Source organism: Chiloscyllium punctatum, chromosome 12 (assembly GCF_047496795.1).
Source record: "Chiloscyllium punctatum isolate Juve2018m chromosome 12, sChiPun1.3, whole genome shotgun sequence".
Lineage (NCBI taxonomy): Eukaryota > Metazoa > Chordata > Chondrichthyes > Orectolobiformes > Hemiscylliidae > Chiloscyllium > Chiloscyllium punctatum.
Genome location: NC_092750.1, coordinates 22179985 through 22199459, shown reverse-complemented (window position 1 = coordinate 22199459; position 19475 = coordinate 22179985). Strand labels below are relative to the sequence as shown.

The window sequence follows — 19475 nt, the reverse complement described above, 5'->3', positions numbered from 1 at the left end:
TCACACTCATAGAACCACCAATCATTTTAACTCTCCCACTGTGCATGCATCATATCAGGACTCATGGCTGACAACAAGCACTATTGCATTATCACGCCAGCTCAATGGCTGTTACCCACCTCATCCTCCCAAACTATGAGTCACTCCTACACTCATGATTCCTCCTCACTCACTGGGGACACTTCACCACTTGGAATCATAGAATCTCTACAGTGTGGAAACAGGCCCTTCAGCCCAACAAATCCGCACTGATTCTCCGAAGAGTATCCTACCCCAAACCATTCCTCTAGCCTAATACTCTACTTTTACCCCTAACACATGCCTGAATGTTATGGGCAATTTAGCATGGTCAATTGACTTAACCTGCAGATCTTTGGATTGTGGGAGGAAACCAAAGCACTCAGAGGAAACCCACACACACACACAGAGAATATGCAAACTCCACACAGACAGTCGCCTGAGGCTGGGATTGAACCCAGGTCCCTGGCGCTGTGAGGCAGCAGTGCTAACCACTGAGCCACCATGTCTCCCCACTTCTCCTGCTTGTGTGCACCACCTTGAATTGCCTTTAACTCCGTCATACTCAATCCCTCTCCTTATCTCACTAGAGGATAATCTGCCCTACTCTCCTGGACTGACATCTCTATTGCTGAATGACTGATCCATCTACATATGACCTTCATATCTGATTGTGGCAACTCCCTTTAATACAAGTGGACAAGCTCCTTGGCTGACTGTTGAGGTACCTCTGACCAATCATAGTCCCCGTTCACCCCAGTAAGAATTATATTGAGTTATTGGCATATTACAGTTCTGATGATTTGAATGTGAATGTAGGGGAATGGTTAGTAAGTTTGCAGATGACACCAAAATCGGTGGTGTAATGGACAGTGAAGATGATTATCTAAGAACACAATGGGACCTTAACCAGATGGACCAATGGGCCAAGGAGTGGCAGATGGAGTTTAATTTAAATAAATGTAAGGTGTTGCATTTTAATAAAATAATCCAGGGCAGCACTTACATAGTTTGGGGCTCTGGAGAGTGTTGCTGAACAGAGAGACCTAGGGGTGTGGTACCTAGTTCATTGATAGTGGCATCACATATAGACATGGTGGTCAAGAAGGCATTTGGCACATTTGTCTTGATTGGTCAGAGCACTGAGTATAACAGTTGGGATATCGTGTTGCAGCTGCCACTTTTGGAATACTGCATACAATACTGGTCAACCTGCTATAGGAAGGATGTTGTCAAACTTGAAAGGGTTTGGAAAAAATTATAAGAATGTTGCCGGGATTGGAGGGTTTGAGCTAAAGGGAGAGGCTGAATAGGCTGGGACTATTTCCCTAGAGCATTGGAAGGTGAGGAATAGTTTTACAAAGGTTTATAAAAACACAACAGGCATGAATAGGGTAAATAGCTAAGGTCCTTAGCGGAGACGTTTCTTCAGCCAGAGAGTGGTGGGCCTGTGGAATTCATTGCCACGGAGTGCAGTGGAAGCCGGGACGCTAAATGTCTTCAAGGCCGAGATTGATAGATTCTTGTTGTCTAGAGGAAGTAAGGGCTACGGGGAGAACGCTGGTAAGTGGAGCTGAAATGTGCATCAGCCATGATTGAATGGCGGAGTGGACTCGATGGGCCGAATGGCCTTACTTCCACTCCTATGTCTTATGGTCTTATGGTCCTTTTCCCAGGGTAGGGGAGTCCAAAACTAGAGGACATAGCTTTAAGGTGAGAGGGGAAAGATTTCAGAGGGACCTGAAGTGCACCATTTTAAAATAGAGAATGGTGCGTGTATGGAATAAGCTGCCAGAGGAAGTGGTAGAGGTAGGTACAATTGTAATATTTAAAAGGCATTTTCATTGGTACATAAACCAGAAAGCTTTAAAGAGATATGGACCAAATGCAGGCAAATGGGACTAGTTTAGGAAAGTTGGTCGTGCAGATGAGTTGGTTAAAAGGGTCTGTTTATGTGCTGCATGACTCTATGACATTACATCTTATAGAATTCAGTTAAAACATATGGCAATATAACACATTGTGACCAACTGTATAATGCCCAACAAACTGAATGTTTTGGAGACTTAAAATGCAGGTGAACCTGCAGACAAATTAAGTGCGGATATCTAACGATCCAAAGCACATGAGTCTCAACACAGGAGAAAAGGGTAGCAGTATCCCATATGTAAGAAATAATGTTAGAACAGAAGTGATGAGTAAAGCATTTGTTTCAAATGAATGTGATGAATTTATTATTGATATATTTTGTGAATATTATTACATCCAATACATTGAATTGCATAATTACAGAGTTTTTCTCAAACTCACCATCTTTAGCTCTTCATCTCTGGACAAATACTCAGAATAAATCTGGTCATCTTAAAGAAGCAGTTTTAATGGTAAATGAACAGAGGAATTTATATTTGAAGATACACAGATTTACAACTTTTAATCAATATATATTTGACATGTAAGTCACTGAATAATAAGGACATGCCAGCAATACGAAAGGAATAAACTTTCAACATCCGCTCTCAGGTTATGAATATAGGGAGTCAAATAAAGAAGCAAGAACGTAATCAGTGGGGCTTCCGTCAATTAATTCTTTGTCATCGTAGTGAACGTGCCAGCATGGAATACTGTAATCTTTCTGGTACCCCCTGAAATCAAAATAATCAATAAAATTCATGTAAGAAATATATAGACAGATTACACCTAGTCAAAAAGGTGAAGACTATCTTAGTCACATTACCTTGTTACTCGGAGTTTGTGACCTTTTACGATCATCATTGCATCAGCTTTGCTTTCATCTAATCCAGGGTGACTATTATGTACCTCAGCACTTACTTCATGGTAAAACTGACCTGTGTTAAAGAACAGGTAAATTAATTTAACTGAAAATGCAATACAGTCCATTGAGTGCAGGATGTCCAAGGAGAAAAAGAACAATGATTTTATTTTACCGGTGAAGAATACCTAATAAAGCAAAATGACTGATTGAGTTTAGAAGCTGTTGCTATATTTTATGATTAAACTGAAATTTTGAGTTTTCTCACTGTGCATTGCTTTTCCTTGTGTAATTTAATATTTAATTTGATAATATAACAAAATGATGTTCAAATAAAGCAACACCAAGGGTTATTGTGACAAAAGGAAAAAACAAATATTTTACACTATATAATAATTATTTGAAATTGTCTTAGCAGAAAGTATCAGAAATAAAGAAACAACCTTTCTTCCTGCAAAAACAACTTTACAGACACTCAAACCTAATTGAAGAGTCACCCTTTCCCCCTTTAAAGTTCCTTGTGCAGTTGGCATGGCTATAATTGGTTTCTTTCTCGAAAATGTCTGCATGCACTTGATGCTAGCTGCTTTCATTATTATGTCCTCACAAGACCCTAAAGCAAACTGCTAACACAGCTTACTAATTTCTTGATGAGTTCCTTAAACTTCTTCTCTGCAGTCTTCTGTTTTTGTACCTTCTCAGGATTTATTTCTCCTCCCTGGGCTAGTCTTGAGACTGCTAAACCGAATTGCTGGATACATGTCTTCCCTCTCTCTGAAAATAAACCTGCACATTCTCTGAAAGAAATCTTGTTCATGCTTACTAAACTTCCGGATGGTTCTTTCTCTCAAGGGAACTGTTTCTATCTCTATCTCCCTAATGAATAGGACAACTTGTTGCTAGGCAACAAGTGACATTATGTCTCTCACTTCTATTTTTGCTTTTGAGAGCACCGAACTATTTATCTCAATAATTTTTTAAAAGCTACATCTCAATGCATGTAAACAAAATCCACACAACTCATTAACAGTCTCAGAATGAAGATAAAATATCCTTCTTAAAATACACAATATAGAAATATAATTCACCCTTAAACCTATAAGTGATTCCATTTATTTTAAGACTCAAGTTTCCAAATAATAATATACTTCACAAACTGAAATCTCTTTAACTATTCTTTTCACTTTTTTCATGATTGAGTGAGAAAGCTAGTCTGAACGTTTACTTCCCTTTTCGTGTGAAATTCATTCTCAATTCTAGTGAAGAATGAAAATTAGTGCCCTTGGAATTCACATTGCAGAGTCTTCACTAAATATGGTACTCAAGTAGAACAACATTTTTGATGCAAAGGTATTTGTAAAAACACTTCATTCTACAAGAGTTATAACTCTTTTACAGTTGTTCAGTGTTTAACTGTGACTTTGCAAATAATAAAGTGAACTTGCTACATACCAAATAATCCATGGGTCATATTTGAAAGCCTGTGGCTGTCAAGTATATGAAGTCCCAGAAAGTCTCTGTGGAGAGGGTGATTTTTCTGGGTCTGATGCAGCACAATAACAAACGTTGCATCATCTCCCATTGTTAGTGTGAGATTCCTTTCTTCTATAATTGAGATTGAGAAACTAGGACAAAGATATTAGAGATGATAAATACCTACTTTAAAAACATAAATGTCTTCAATATTGAATAAACAAAAAGAAAGGTCTCAAAGTTGTCTGTTTTAAGAATCCATTTCCATTAAGTGCCATTCAATTGATTTGTGGTGATTATTGTACTGATAGATCCATTCAGATAATAATTTAACAAATAGATGCTGGCTGTGCACCTGACCTTCGCACAGCTGTAAGCTCAAAAATATCTTGGTCTGAGACTCCATTCCCATGCTCCTGGTTCCTTCAAGTCACCTTTTCTTACTGCAGTCCACATTCCTCCAATTTAATATTTGTTTTAATATTTAAAACAAAACAAAATGCACTTTGTGTTGGACTCTGGCTGTGAAATAGAACATAATGTGAAAGAGTAGCTGGCAATTGGAGCAGATGCATGGAGGGAAAGGGAAATTGCAAATTGGAGAAAGGCGTAGCAACCTTTAAGGAGGGAGGACTGTCCCTGCTTTTTTATCAATATTAACCAAGTATGGCAAATACTGGGACATAAATCTTCAGGCAGCCAAAACTCTGCATGATGTAATACTTTGCTGTAAGCTAAATGGTTTGGGAGCTAAAAAAAAAATGAAAGGCACTAATGCAAGTCTTCTTTTAGGCTATTCATCCAAGTTTTTTTTAATTAACATGCATCAATCAGGTTAATATTACTTCAGTATCTGCCTGCTTTTTGAATTTTCAATTCAGTTTGTCCTTGCAGTAATAACACAGTCCTGCCTAGTATGTAAGATGGTGAATTCTCAGTTAGAATTTCTACAGTGTGGTAACAGGCCCTTCGGCCCAATAAGTCCACTCTGACCCTCTGAAGAGTAACCCACCTGAACCTGTTCCCCTACCCAATATTTGCCCCTGATTAATGCACCTAACCTACACACCCCTCAACACAGTTGAAAATTTAGCATGGCCAATGCACCTAACCTGCACATCTTTGGGCTGTGGGAGGAAACTTGGAGCACCTGGAGAAAACCCATGCAGACATGGGGAGAATGTGCAAACTCCACACAGACAGTCACCTGAGGCAGGAATTGAACCCGGGTCCTTGGTGCTGTGAGGCAGCAGTGCTAACCACTGAGCCACTGTTCTTATTTGTAATTTTATAATCTTTATTCCATTACATATTGTAACTAATACAATTCAAAAATTACAAAGGTATAATAATGCCTATATAGGGACATTACCATTGCAAGGCAAATTTGTGAGAATGAATTCTTTATTTCACTTTATTTTCATTCCTGTTGCTATCAACTGGGTTTTGAAACACAAACGCAATGTTGCTGTATCACTACATAAACTGTACCTCTCTTTTATTAAAGACGCTGTTGCTGACCAGGGGAGATTAATCATGTCTTCTCCTTGAAAGACTTTAATCATCTTTGTTGACACTTCAATTTTTACATCCACTTTCATGTTCACAATTCCAAACTTTCTGAAGTATAAGTTTGTTTTCTTGTTAGTTTCTATTTTTTTCTCTCCATTCAACTTTCCGTTTATTGTAAGACCTGCATGTAAATTTAAAAGCACATGAATTTTTGTTAATAAATTGTGACAATGCTAAATTAAAATCTGGAGACATTCTTCATAGAAGTGAATGATAAGTGCAGAGACTGGTTAAAGAGAGGAAACAAGTGACTATATGGAATTGACAGACTGTTGATATCTGAGAAAAAGCAGAAAGTGCCAGGAAAGGAAATTGTTCATCGTGGTCAATCTTTGTCTGTTGATGAGACATTTCTAGAAAAAAGCTCCCTTTGATTTATATATAAATTACATTGAGGATCATTAACTGAATTGACAAAAATTATAATATAACACATAACAGAAACTAACTACAAATGTTGGAATCACATAGGTAAGGTCTTATGAAGGCTTACATTACAAAACATCGATGCCTCTCTTGTTTCTTTTTAGATGCCAACTTATTTGCTCTACACTTCCAATGTCCTCTGATTTTTTAAAATGAAAAACAAACATTGATTCTTTGTGTGTAACCAATTCCAGTGGAAACTTTGCCAAACATCTCAACAAAGCCTGTTAATGCTATTATATAGACACAAGATGAAGAATAGAAACTAATTTTTGTGTATAACCTGAACTGAAATACATGATATTTATTATTTTCTATACATTTTTCATCACGATGCTAAAAAGTTGATAAGTAGTATATATAATAACTTCATAAAGTGCATGTTGGTTTCAATTGATTTTAAATTCATATTAGTATGAATCAATGAAATGGCTTGATGTTAAGGATGGTGAGATGTTTGTTGCAGTTATCAGGGAATCATCCAATCATATTTATTCATTGGCAGTTCCTTTAGAGAGTCAATAGGTAAAAATGAGGTGAAATAGTTGGTGGAGTTTTCAGGGTCATTTGTCAACAGCTGCAAAGTGGGAAGGCTGATAAAAGTTTGGCAGCAGGAAGTCTTCCAGCAGCCATTCAGTGTTGTCAATGGCAGGAGAGCTGACAAGCCCTGCAGTCTCTGGGCTTGCGGAGTTTAATACCTCCTTTGTGGCCACTTCATGCCCATACAGGTGCTCTTCCAGCAGCAATGGCTGCCCGTTTTTGCAAAATGCAGCTCTGGATGTTGCTGCATAATCAAAACAGAGATATTCATAACTCCCCCCCACCTTTGACCCCAGTGGCAGTATTTCTGCTGTCTCCAACATATTCTGGCCACCAAATGCACTTTTACTTCGTACAAATCTTACAAAGTTAGTAAGACCTTACACTAGACCATCAGTTCAAAAGATGACAAGTTCAAATCCTGCTAAAGGTGATAGTTATTTTGAAATGTGGAAATGCACCTGGATAAATCTGAGTCTTGAATTTTTTGCAACATTCACTCCAAATAATGACTGCTGTTATTTCCTTGTATTTTCTCCTTTGCTATTAGATCTTCTTTTATTAGTAAGAAATGTAGGAAGGTCAAATAGTTGAATTCCAGAATGGCCAATGTGCTGTTGTATGATCCTCTAAATGAAAGTCCATTTACATTCGGTCACAATGCATTGTTATTTTTCTTTTCTTGTGAAAGCATTTAGCACAAGTTGCACGTACCTGTAACTGGATCTGTGACCAGACTGAGAATTGCCCCTGGTTTCCCATCAGCGTTGAAACAAATGGCATCATTGTGATCATTTATTGAAATGATAAAGTGAGGATCGCTGTCAACTTGAAAAGATACGAGGTTAAAACGTTTAATACATTGCCACTTCTTTACACAACAAATTTTGCATTTCTGACATTTATCTTTACACACTAGGGGGAGATTTTTGCAACCTCCACCCCGTGAATGGAAGGTATCTTTGTAACACAGGATGGGTAGCCAGCTCACTACCTTTTGAGAAGGAAAACCCATTAAAACTAGTGAGTGAGACACACTGGTATGACTTGTCTTGTAATCTTGTAAACTTCAAAATTGAGGTCCGTAATAATCACAATTTTCATTTCCATTTAAGGTTCCCCCACTGGGTTCCTGCTCACCCCTGAGGTCTCCTTAAGCCTATCGAGTTGACTAACAGTGCTGAAAAGGCAGACAGGGAAGGGGCTGCTTTGTTAGGGGCGCACCTCCAAAATCAGCCAATCCATGAACTCATAGTGTTTCCCTTGAGTCCGTCGCATTCCTGATCTCAGCCACTCAAAAATGCTGCAGTTAGCTAGGTATATTTGAATAAGCAGCACCATCATCCATTACAGTACTTCATTTTGGTGCTGCTGGGCTCAGCTCTCAAGGGACAACCTCCTTTCCGTAAGGGGCAGAAGTCCCATTCTCAGGTTACTATGGCTGTCTCAGTATTTGATCACGGCGGGGTAACTTCTTATAAAGTCAGTCACAAATGTTCAAGTATTATTTTTCCTGGGTTTTAAACAATTTTCCCCTCCCCTAAAATATTCAACCCAGTATTAGAGATGTAAAAGCCAGGCATTTCCTTCTGTGTGTTCTTAATTTGACAGGATGTTAGGTTTTAAAACAATTACTGTACTCAATCTCATGAAATAATTATGAAATTGGTCTCCTGGGGCCACACATATTTATATTCATTTGACTTGTTGTCCTTAAAGGGGCACAGTTCCATTTTAGAAGCGTATGCAAGCTCATTCATGTGAAGTACGCTGTATAATGATCAAGACTGATTCATTTTCCCTTCCTCACTGCAGCAGTACTGCATATGATTATAACGTTATGGGTTGAAGCCGAGATCTCTAGTTTTATGTTGCTTCGTTGTGCAATTATTTAGGCAAATAAAGAAAAGGTCTGGAGAAGAGCTACAAAATGATTCCTAACTCAAAGAAACCAGCTCCTGAGATACACAGAATGATCTTGGCCCAATTAATGTAAGGTAGTGTAGCCTTAAAGATAATCTGAAAATGGCCTGTTCAATAAGCAGAGGGCTGGATGGCATCCATAGGATCAGGGAGTCTAAAGCTAGAGGGAATATGTTTAAGGTGAGAGGGGAAAGATTTTAAAAAGTACCTGAGGGGTAACGTTTTTAAAAAGAGGGTGATGTATGCATGGAATGAGCTGCCAGAGGATGGTTGGTACAATACAATATTTAAAAAACATCTGGACGAGTATATGAATAGTAAGGGTTTAGAGGGATATGAGTCAAATACTGGAAAATTGGACTAGGTCAGCTTGGGATGTCTGGTCGATGTGGATGAGTTGGACTGAAGGGTTTGTTTTCGTGCTGTATGACTCTGTGACTCTATGCTGCTAGCTAGCCTGATGTCTATCAGTATGACTTCATTAGGGTGCTTCACTGGTATGAGATATCGAAGGTAACTGTCTTCATAGATTTGTCAATGTAATCTGTTGGACAATGTGGGAGCAGAGAGGAATTCCCCTCTGCAAGAGTCTGTGATTGGCCTTGTGCTTTCCTATTGAAAATAAAGTGTTGGAGAAACTCAGCAGGTCTGAGAGTTCAGTGACCTTTCTTCAGCAAATTCCCTCTAAATGCACAGCCTCTCCAAGATTCTGTGCACGGCGATTGGTGTTGGCAGGCCAATCATGGCCTTTCCATCCTGTCCTGAAAATTGCTGCCGTGCACAGAACTTTGACACTCTCGCGGCCGGTAAGAAATTTAGAGGGAACACTGATCATAAGTGAGGATATTCACTGATAACTCCATCATTTGCAACTCCTCATTGGCCGTCCATGTTCATCTGCAGCAAGACCTGGACAATATCTAGATTTAGGCTGACGAGTGGCAAATAGCATTTTAGGTCATACAGGTGTCAGGCAATGGCCTTTTTTAACAAAAGAAATTTTAACCATCACTCTTGATATTCAGTGGCAACTATCACTGAATCCTCCACTGTAAACATCCTAGGCAGCTACCCTTGATCAGAACAGAACTTGCCTAGTCATAGAGATACTGTGGCTAGGAATACAATGGCGAGCAACTCATCTGACTCCCCAAAACATGTCTACCATCTACAAGACACAAATCAGGAATCTGATGGAAATTCTCCACTTGCCTGGAAAAGTGCAGTGCCAACAACACTCAAGAATCTTGTCACATCCAGAATAAAGCAGTCTGGTTGATTAACACCACATCCACAAAACTTCACTCCCTCCATCACTAATGCTCAGTAGCAGCAATGTGTACTATCTACAAGATACAATGCAGAAATTCATCCAAGATACTTTAACAAAACTTTCCAAATCTATGATCATTTAAATCTGGAAGGACAATTGCAAAAAAATACATGGGAAGACTACCACCTGCAAAGCTCTCCTCCAAGCCAATCTCCATCTGTACTTGGAAATGTATGACTGTTCCTTCAGTGTCTCTGGGTCAAAATCTTGGAACACCATCTCTTAATGACATTGTGGGCTCTACCAACAGCACATGGACTGCAGTGATTCAAGAAGGCACCTTCTCAAGGGTATCTAGGGATGGGTAATAAATATTGACCCCGCCAATGATACCCACATCCCATGAAAAAACAAAAAACAAGTTACACTTTTCCAAAATGGAAGACAGATCACAGAGACCCTGTTTGTTATTTCTAATTATTAATTCCATTTGTTGAGGAGCTGCATGGGTAGCTTTAAATATTCCTTGATTAATAGACACTGGAGGTGCTGAAGACAATTCACAATGACAGGGTCACTCTGCATGGCAGACATTGCAATTCCAGGATTACAAAAATGGAATGCATTTTCCAATTTTTTTTTCAAGCTCAAATGGCCCGGAAGAAGAGGCACCAAAGTCGGAGGCGATCAGTCTTCAGAGTGCATTTAGTCCCTTGGATCGCCCTTTCAGGACACAGTTAGAGTGATTCAGATTGTTCATTTAGTCAGCCTGAGACTTTGAACCCTTGTATAACCACTGATTCAGAGGTCCCCGCAGGAGGAGAATTATCTCTCTCTTGAAGAAGTAAACAGGTACAGTTGCAAAGACAGAAATTGCAACCAGAATTAGACAAAGAAATTCATCCATGTGAAGGATTTCAAACCACCACAAGGAAGCAGGAACAAAACTTATACTAATTAAATAATCAAGGAAAGCAAATGAAGATTCATATAATACAACTAATAATGGCTTCTGATGTGCCTGAGCTGTATCAGCTTATAAGTAAGAAACGGATCTTCATTTGTGTAAGAAAATAATTTCACAGCTCCAATGCAAATTTAGTTTCAGGCAGAATGATGGATGCTTGTAGCAGTTAAAGCTAATTCAACAGGCAATGTATTTTTACAATCATGTACAGAGACTATTAAACACAATCCTGACATATTTAGTGAAAACTTCAAACCTTGCAGACAGCCCATCAAGAAAAAAATTCAAAAATTGCATGCAATTAACACAGCTTTATGCAAGGATAAGTACATGTCCGAGTTGGACCAAATCAATAGTCAGAATTGAGGAATGAATGAACTGCTTAACTGGCAGCCAAATGTACAAATATGTCTGAACAATACTCCATGTACTCCAAGCACCAACTGGGATATCAAGCTGTAGATCTTGGAGAGATGCAGAATGTCCTGTCAAAGCTTACATTAGAACACCTGAAGAAACTCAACCAGATCAAAATCAACAAGAATTTTGTTGGACTGTAACCTGGTGTTGTATGATTTTTACCTTTGCCCACCCCAGTCCAATATTGGCATCTTCAAGTCACAAGAACTGTAGCGGTATAATTACCTTGTAGATATTGTTGACTTGAAAGTCCAAAGTTCCTCACAGAGACTACTGGCTTTGCTACATAATTAGCACGCCGCAGAGCCACATTTATTACAGAAAACATCTCTCTTTCACAGAAATGTTTAGCTCTTCAAGATCAAGCCAAGTTTTAGCTGAGGATAACTTCCTACTCCAATTGAACAGTGATGATCTGATGTTTAAAAATATTCTACTGGGGAAAAGAACAGGTGTCTTCCTTTACGTTCACAGAACTATCAAGTAGAAACAAACAATTGTTCAGTCTGGAGATCACCTATGCCATGGGGTCAATCTTTTGAAAAAAAAGGGCTTAGAAATGTAAGAGGAAGCAACTGGACTGACCAACTAATCTGCAGACCACACTGCTACAGAGGGACGTTTTAAAGCTTCTGATACAGAAATACCCTTATACACAGGAGAGCTGGCATCATATCCCACCCATGTATTTGACCTCCCAGATGATGATAAAGGAGCCCATGCATCCTGTACACTCTTACATCCTCTTGAAATGTTAGTGGTGAAATGTAATAAAATAACTTGTGGGGACAGTTGTAGAATAAAGGGTTAATAATGTCTTTATTTTCAGCATGCAAAGCAAACTACGTTGTGGTACTGTCAGATGATATAGAATTGCAACATGTTTCTGTAATAAAGCTTGTTAAATTTCACTGATGAGAGGGTAGACTGCACCTAAGGACTGTGATAGTGGGTGAGTTGTTCCTATGGAGAGCTGGCATAGTCACGACAGGCTGAATGGTCACCTTCTGTGTTGTAACAATTATGTGATTGCATGTGGGTCTTGAATCTATGAATCAGTACCATCAACTGAGCCATACCTCCTTTGTAAAAGCATAAGCTTGAGTGGTTTATTAATACAACTGTATGGAACAATGAATAATCAAGTTGTATTTTACCAGAAGTGGAAGTGGATATCATAGCTACAGAGAAAAAAAGCAATAAAGTATACTCAAGTCGGTAAATTGGCTTTAGGTTATTTCATCACTGAACATCCCTGTATTATATTCTGGGTTACACAGGAATAATTACATTGAGCAGATCTACTGATTATAAAGATAATTGCTTTTTCAAGTAATTATAGTAGTTAAGTAGAAAGAAACAGTTCATAATTATTGGGTGGTTTGGATTTGACAGAGAAACTCTTATATGTGTACAACATCCTGCCAGAAATCCCAGAAAAAAATCCAATTAAAGTATTTCAAAAACTTTCTGCAACCCTTTTGGGCTATCACTGGTGTTTCTCAATGACATTAAACTTTTTAATTATGCATATTTTAAAAAAAGAATTGTGTGTAGCATACATCCGTATAGCCAAGTTCAGTACATTTCTCCATATAATCATATATTTTTGAAAGTATTTTGTAACACATAGGCATTTCATCTGAACGTGTGGCTCAGACATATCAAACCTCTAAATATCAAATCTTTAAAGAGCCACAACTCTGCATGACACAAAAAAATCATGATCTGTTAAATCCATAGTTGCTATTGAAATATAGTCATTATTGTATTTTGCAAACACAGCAGTCAATACAGACACAGCCAGTTCCCATAAACGACAAAGTGTCAATGACCAAGTCATCTGTTTTTGTCAGGATGATTGAAAGTAAATACTGACTAGGTCACTGCTCTACTTCAAGATAGTGCATGGCTTTAACATTAATCTTGGAGGGGACTTGTACATAGTGGTGTTCTATATATTTGGCTAAGATTATTGCTAAGCAATGATGACAGCTCCCCTGCATATAAGGATATTTCTGTGTCAGAAGCTATAAGAAGTTCGTCTGTAGCAGTGTGGTCTGCAGATAGGTTGGCCAGTCCAGTTGCTGCTCTTACATTTCTAAGCCTTTTTTTATTTCAAAAGATTGACCCCATGGCATAGGTGATCTCCAGACTGATCAATGGCTTATTTCTACTTGATAGTTTTTCTATAACACCTTTGATGACCAGTGTTCAGTTCAATTCTTTTTTCTTCAATGCAATCCCCTGAAGTCTATGCATGTCAGTGGCTTTCCAAACCAGAAGTCAATGCTGTGAGCTGCGTCGCCACGTCGATCACCATGAGTGAAATATTGAGGCAGCTGATGATTCTTTCAATCACTCTTACTGATGATCAAACTGATACAATGGGAATTGTACATGCTGGATTTGTCCAACTGTGGACAGGACATACCAAGGTAGTTTTCCACATTGTTAGGTAAATGGCAGTGTTGTAGCTGTACTGGAACAACTTGGCTTGGGATACAGCAAGTCCTGGACTACAAGTCTTCAGCATAACTGCTGAAATATTTTCAATTATTCTGCAGCATTCAATCATTTCTTGTCAGAATGTGGGTGAATCGAATTGCCTGAATTCTAAGATTTGTGATGCTGGGATGTTTGAAGGAGGCTGAGATGGATCATCCACTTAGCACTTCTGGTTTAAGGCAAATGCTTCATTCTTATCTGCACTGATGTACTGGGCTCTCCCATCACTGAAGATGGGCATATTTGTGGCGCCTCCTCCTCCAGTGAGTTGTTTAATTGGCCAGCATCATTCATGACTGGATGTGGCAGGAGTGCAGAGGTTAAATCTGATTCTTGTCGGAGTCCTAGCTCTGTCTATCACTTGCTGCTGCACTGTTTGTCCTGTGTTGTGACTTTACAAGATTTTCTCTATTTTAGGTATGCCTGGTGCTGCTCCTGGCATGCTGTCCTTCACTCTTTATTGAAACAGGGTTGATTTCCTGATGTGATGGTAATGGTTGAATGGAGGGTAGGCCAGGCAATGAGCTTGCAAGTTGTGTTGGAGGACAAATGTGCTCCTGCTATTGAATCACAGTGCCTCATGAATGGCCAGTCTTACATCTGTACAGATCTATCCCATTTACTGCAGTGATAATGCAATGCAACACAATGTAGAGTATTCTCAATATGAATGCAAGGCTTCACTTAAGGAAGGTGGTCACTCTTACTGATAATGTCATGAACAGACATATCTGAAGCAAGCAGATTATTAATGATGAAGTCAAGTATGTTCTTCCTCCTGTTGGTTCCCCTACCCTTTTGCAGACCCAGTTAGCAGCTGTGTCCTTTAGGACTGGACCAGCCTGGGCAGTATTAGTGCTGCTGAGCTCTCCGATGGTGGACATTAAAGTGTCCCATCTGGAGAATATTCTGTACCCTTGCCACCCTCAGCACTTCCTCCAAAAGGTGTTGAACATGGAGGAGCACTGATTTATCAGCCAGTGGGTGGGGTCGGCATGGAGAAGGGGATTTGGCATGGCAATCAGCAGGATGTTTCCTTGATCATGCCTGAGCTGATCTGTCCTCGGTTTGTTCTGATGACAAGATGGCATTGACAGTGATGGAATTGTTTGGGACACTGTGTGTAAGGTAAGATTCTATGAGTATGACTATTTCAAAACTGCTGCCTGACAATTTTGGCACTAGCCCACAGAGGCTGGTAAGGAGAACATTGCAGGGTTAATAGGGCTGAGTTTAATTTCGACTTTTCTTTCACTTCAGTTGATGCGTATCTTGTTTCATTCCTTCTATCAGGCTTTCCAGTAATTGATACAACTGAATGGCTTGCTATATCATTTCAGTTGGCAGTTAAGAGTCAACCTCATCGCTGTGGTCTGGAGTAAATATAGGCCAGATTGGTAAGGGCCAGTTATAATAAGGACCAATTATAATGAGAATTGGCTGTGGTTTCATGGTCACCATTGGAGTTGTAATTCAAGATTTTTATTGAATTCAAATCTCACCACCTGCCTCAGCCCCAGTCCCCAGAACATTACCTGGGTGTCTGGATTCTAGTCCAATGACAATATCACTACACCATTACCTCCCCTTTTGAGGAAAAACTGTTTAGGTTTCTGAGATATTTCTGAGATATAGAGAAAAGCTGACCAAAGACCATTACCTTAGCTTTGAACTTCAGTTCAGAAGAATTAGCAGTTTAGTTCGGAAGGAAGAACAGTTTCCTCCTTGCAGAAGAATCAAGTTGTCAGTTCAGGAAGACCAGTCACCTGAGTGGAAGGGAGTTGGTTTGTGAAGTGTCCATGCTGTGAGAGCTTGTACAGGAGTATTTGAGTCCAGAGTGTAGTGCTGGAAAAGCACAGCAGGTCAGGCAGCATCCAAGTATCAAGAAAATCAATGTTTTGGGCATAAGCTGAACCTGCTGTGCTTTTCCAGCACTACACTCTCAACTCTGATCCCCTGCATCTCCAGTCTTCACTTTCTCCATAGGAGTATTTGACATTGACATTCAAACACTTTCAAGCGAATGATAATCAGAGCTAAGAGATCCCACAACCAACAAATCAGATCCTGTCATAAATGGACATGGACAACTCATTGGAGGAGGAGGCTCCACAAATATTCCCATTCTCAATTATGGAAGTCAGAAGCCAAAAGTGCCAAGTGGATGATCAATCTTGTCTCCTCCAGTGGTTGCCAGTATCACAGTTACCAGCCTTTAGCCAATTTGATTCACTCCACACGATATCAAGAAATAATTGGAGGCACTGAATACTGCAAAGGTTATGGGCCCTGATAACATTCCAGCAATATGACTGAAGACTTGTGCTCCAGAACTTGTCATATCCCTAGCTAAGCTGTTCCAGTACAGCTACAACACTTGCATCTACCTGACAATGTAGAAAATTTCCCAGTTTTGTCTTATACCCAGAAAGCAGGACAAATCCAATCCAACCAATTAATGTCCCATCCATCCACTCTCAATCATCAGTAAAGTGATGGAAGGTGACGTCAATTGTGCCATCAAGCAGTACCTGCTCAGCAATAACCTGCTCAGGAGAAAGTGAGGACTGCAGATGCTGGAGAGTCAGAGTCAAAAGATGTGATGCTGGAAAAAGCACAGCAGGTCAGGCAGCATCCGAGGAGCAGGAGAATCGAGCTTTTGGTTGTAAGCCCTTCACTCGGTGGCTTATGCCCGAAACATTGACTCTTCTGCTCCTCAGATGCTGCCTGACCTGCTGTGCTTTTTCCAGCACCACACTTTCAACCATAACCTGCCAAGTGAGGTCCATTTTGGGTTCTACCATGGCCATTTGGCTCCTGACTTCACTACAGTGTTAGTTCAAGCATGGATAAAAGAGCAGAGATCAAGAGGTGAGGTGAGAGTATCAGCCCTTAACATTAATGCCACAGTTGATCAAGTGTGGCATCAAGGAGTTCAAGAAGAACTGGAATCAAGGCGAATCGGGGCCAAACTCTCTGCTGAATGGAGTTATACTTGGTACACAGGAAGAAGACTGTAATGTCAACTCGAAGACATCTTTGCAGGAGTTCTTCAGGCTAGCGTCCTAGGCCTAAGCATCTTTGGGTGCTACATCAATCACTTTCCCTCCATCATAAGGTCAGAAGTGGAGATGTTTTCTGGTGTTTGGACAATCAGATACTGAAGCAACCATTGTTCAAATGTAAAGATACCTGGACGACATCCAGACTTGAACTGATAAGTGTCAAGTAACATTCGTGCCAGACAAATGCCAGGCAATGATCATCTCCAATAAGAGATGATCTAACTACTGTCCCTTGATATTCAATAGTGTTACCATCACTGAATCTTCCACTGTTAGCATCCTTGGGGTTACCATTGACCAGAAACTCAAATGGACTCACCATATGAACACAGTGCCTACAAGAGAATGTCAGAATCTAGGAATACTGCAGTGAATAATTCACCTCATGACTCCCAAAGCCTATCCACGATTACAAAGCGCAAGTCAGGAATGTGATGGAATGCTCCCCACTTGCCTGGATGGATGCAGCTCCAACAGCACTCAAGAAGTTCGACACCATCCGGACAAAGCAACCTGCTTGATTGGAACCACATCCACAAGCATCTACTGACACTCATTAGCAGCACTGTGCACCATCCACAGAAATTTCAAGCCCATGACCACTTCCACCTAGAAGAACAATGGCAGCAGATACATGGGAACACTATCACCTTCAAGTTCCCTTCAAAGCCACTCACCATCCTGACTTGGAAATATATTGCTGTAACTTCAGTGTCACTGGGTGAAAATCCTGGAATTCCCTCTCTAAGAGCATTGTGGCTCTATCTATCACATGTGGACTTGCAACAGTTCAAAGAGGACACTCGCCACAATCTTCTCAAAGGCAACAAAGCAGGTAATAGATGCTGGTCAACCAGCAACTGCCATTTCCCATGAATGAATAATAAAAAATGAAGTCCCTTGCATAGTGACCAGAAATAATTCACTTTCCCTTCCAAAATGTGGCAGGGCTGAATTCAATTATGGCAGAATGGATTGAAGCCAAGACCTTGAAAGCACTTTACAGCTAATGAGGGTAGCACGGTGCCTCAGTGGTCTGCACTGCTGTATCACAGCATCAGGGACCTGGGTTCAATTCCAGCTCCAGGCAACCGTTGGTTTGGAGTTTGCATATTCTCCATGTGTCTGCGTGGGTTTCCTCCTGGTGATCTTGTTTCCTTCCAAAGTCCAAGGATGCGCAGGCTGGGTGGATTAGCTATTGTAAATAGGATTACAGGGATAGGGTATGGTCTGGGTGGGATACTTTTCAGAGGGTTGATGTGGACTCAGTGGCCTGCTTCCACACTGTAGAGATTCAATGAGTTATTCCTTAAACCACCATTTGATTGTAGGAAGCAATGTGTCTAGGTCATCTGCCTTTACAATGATAATTGAGGGATAGATATTTACCAGGATACTGGGGATAATCCCATCACTTCTCTTCAAAATATTGTGTGGGATCTATCTCATTAATCTCAGAGAGCAAACAGATCTTTGGTTCAAAAGCTAATCTGAAAGTGAGCACTTCCAAAAGTTCAGCGCTCTCTCAATACAACTCTGGAAAGACAATCTGGAGTTTTGTGTTCATGTCTCTGAAGCAGCGCCTGAACCCACAATATTCCAATTCAGAGACATGAATGTTATCAACTGAGCAATGACATAGAGCCAGAGAACCATACAGTGCAGAAGATGCCCCTCAGCCTAATGAATTCGTGCTGACTTATCTACACCAATCATACTTTCCAATGCCTGGCCTTGAATGTTATTGGAATGCTCATCCCAGTACTTTTGAAAGTTATGAGGTTTCCTATCTCTATTAACTCCCAGGCTGTGCATTCCAGAAACCCACAAATTCTCTGAGTGAAATTTCTTTTCTTCTAAACCCTTCTAAACCGCTTGCTCTTCACCTTATAATTATGTCCCCTTGTTACTGACCCTTCAACTAAAGGGAACAGTTGTGTCCTATCCACCCTGTCCCTGCCCTCTTCATCTTATACAGCTTATCAGCTCCCCATTCAACTCACTCTGCTCTAAAGAAAACAGCCTGAGCTCATCCAGCCATACTTCATAGCTAAGGCATGCCATCTCAGGCAACATCCTGGTAAATGGCCTCTGCATACCCTGCACTGCAATCATATTATTTCTATTATGTTGTACCCAGGACTGCGCACAGTACTCTAGCTGGAGCTGTACAAACTCTTTGGCTTTACCAAAGTTTGGTACAGCTCCAACATAATCTCCCATCATTGTCTTTTATTCATATAGTACATGAAACAATAAATTATTAAACCATGTCTTACCAGGAGCAAATGTGGGCATGATATCTGCAGAGATAAAAAATGTATAATCCATCAAGTAAATTAGCTTAAGATATTTGATCTCAAAGCATGTTTTTATAATGTGTTCTATGATTAATAAAAGCAAGTGTCAGATATGTTTCTTAACTGCCATGTCTTACCAGTAATAAATGTGGGCAAGATTTCTGCAGAGATAAAAAATGTTTAATCGATTAAGTAAATTGCTTAAGATATTTGATCTCAA

The 19475-nt window shown here is 39.9% G+C and overlaps 1 protein-coding gene across 4 annotated transcripts in view; it reads right to left on the bottom strand.

Moving 5' to 3' along the window:
- Positions 1-2224: 2224 nt before the first annotated feature.
- Positions 2225-19475, bottom strand: part of LOC140483683 (inter-alpha-trypsin inhibitor heavy chain H3-like) — a 94258-nt gene continuing 77007 nt past the window's right edge. For all 4 annotated transcript variants that reach the window (XM_072582058.1, XM_072582056.1, XM_072582057.1 and 1 more), the window contains 7 exons: positions 19393-19416; positions 19235-19258; positions 7514-7627; positions 5753-5954; positions 4241-4413; positions 2753-2864; positions 2225-2660 (listed from right to left, as the gene is read on the bottom strand). In XM_072582058.1, the coding sequence (XP_072438159.1) occupies positions 2540-2660; positions 2753-2864; positions 4241-4413; positions 5753-5954; positions 7514-7627; positions 19235-19258; positions 19393-19416 (770 nt within the window). In that variant the 3' untranslated portion in view covers positions 2225-2539. The remainder of the gene's footprint in view (positions 2661-2752; positions 2865-4240; positions 4414-5752; positions 5955-7513; positions 7628-19234; positions 19259-19392; positions 19417-19475) is intronic.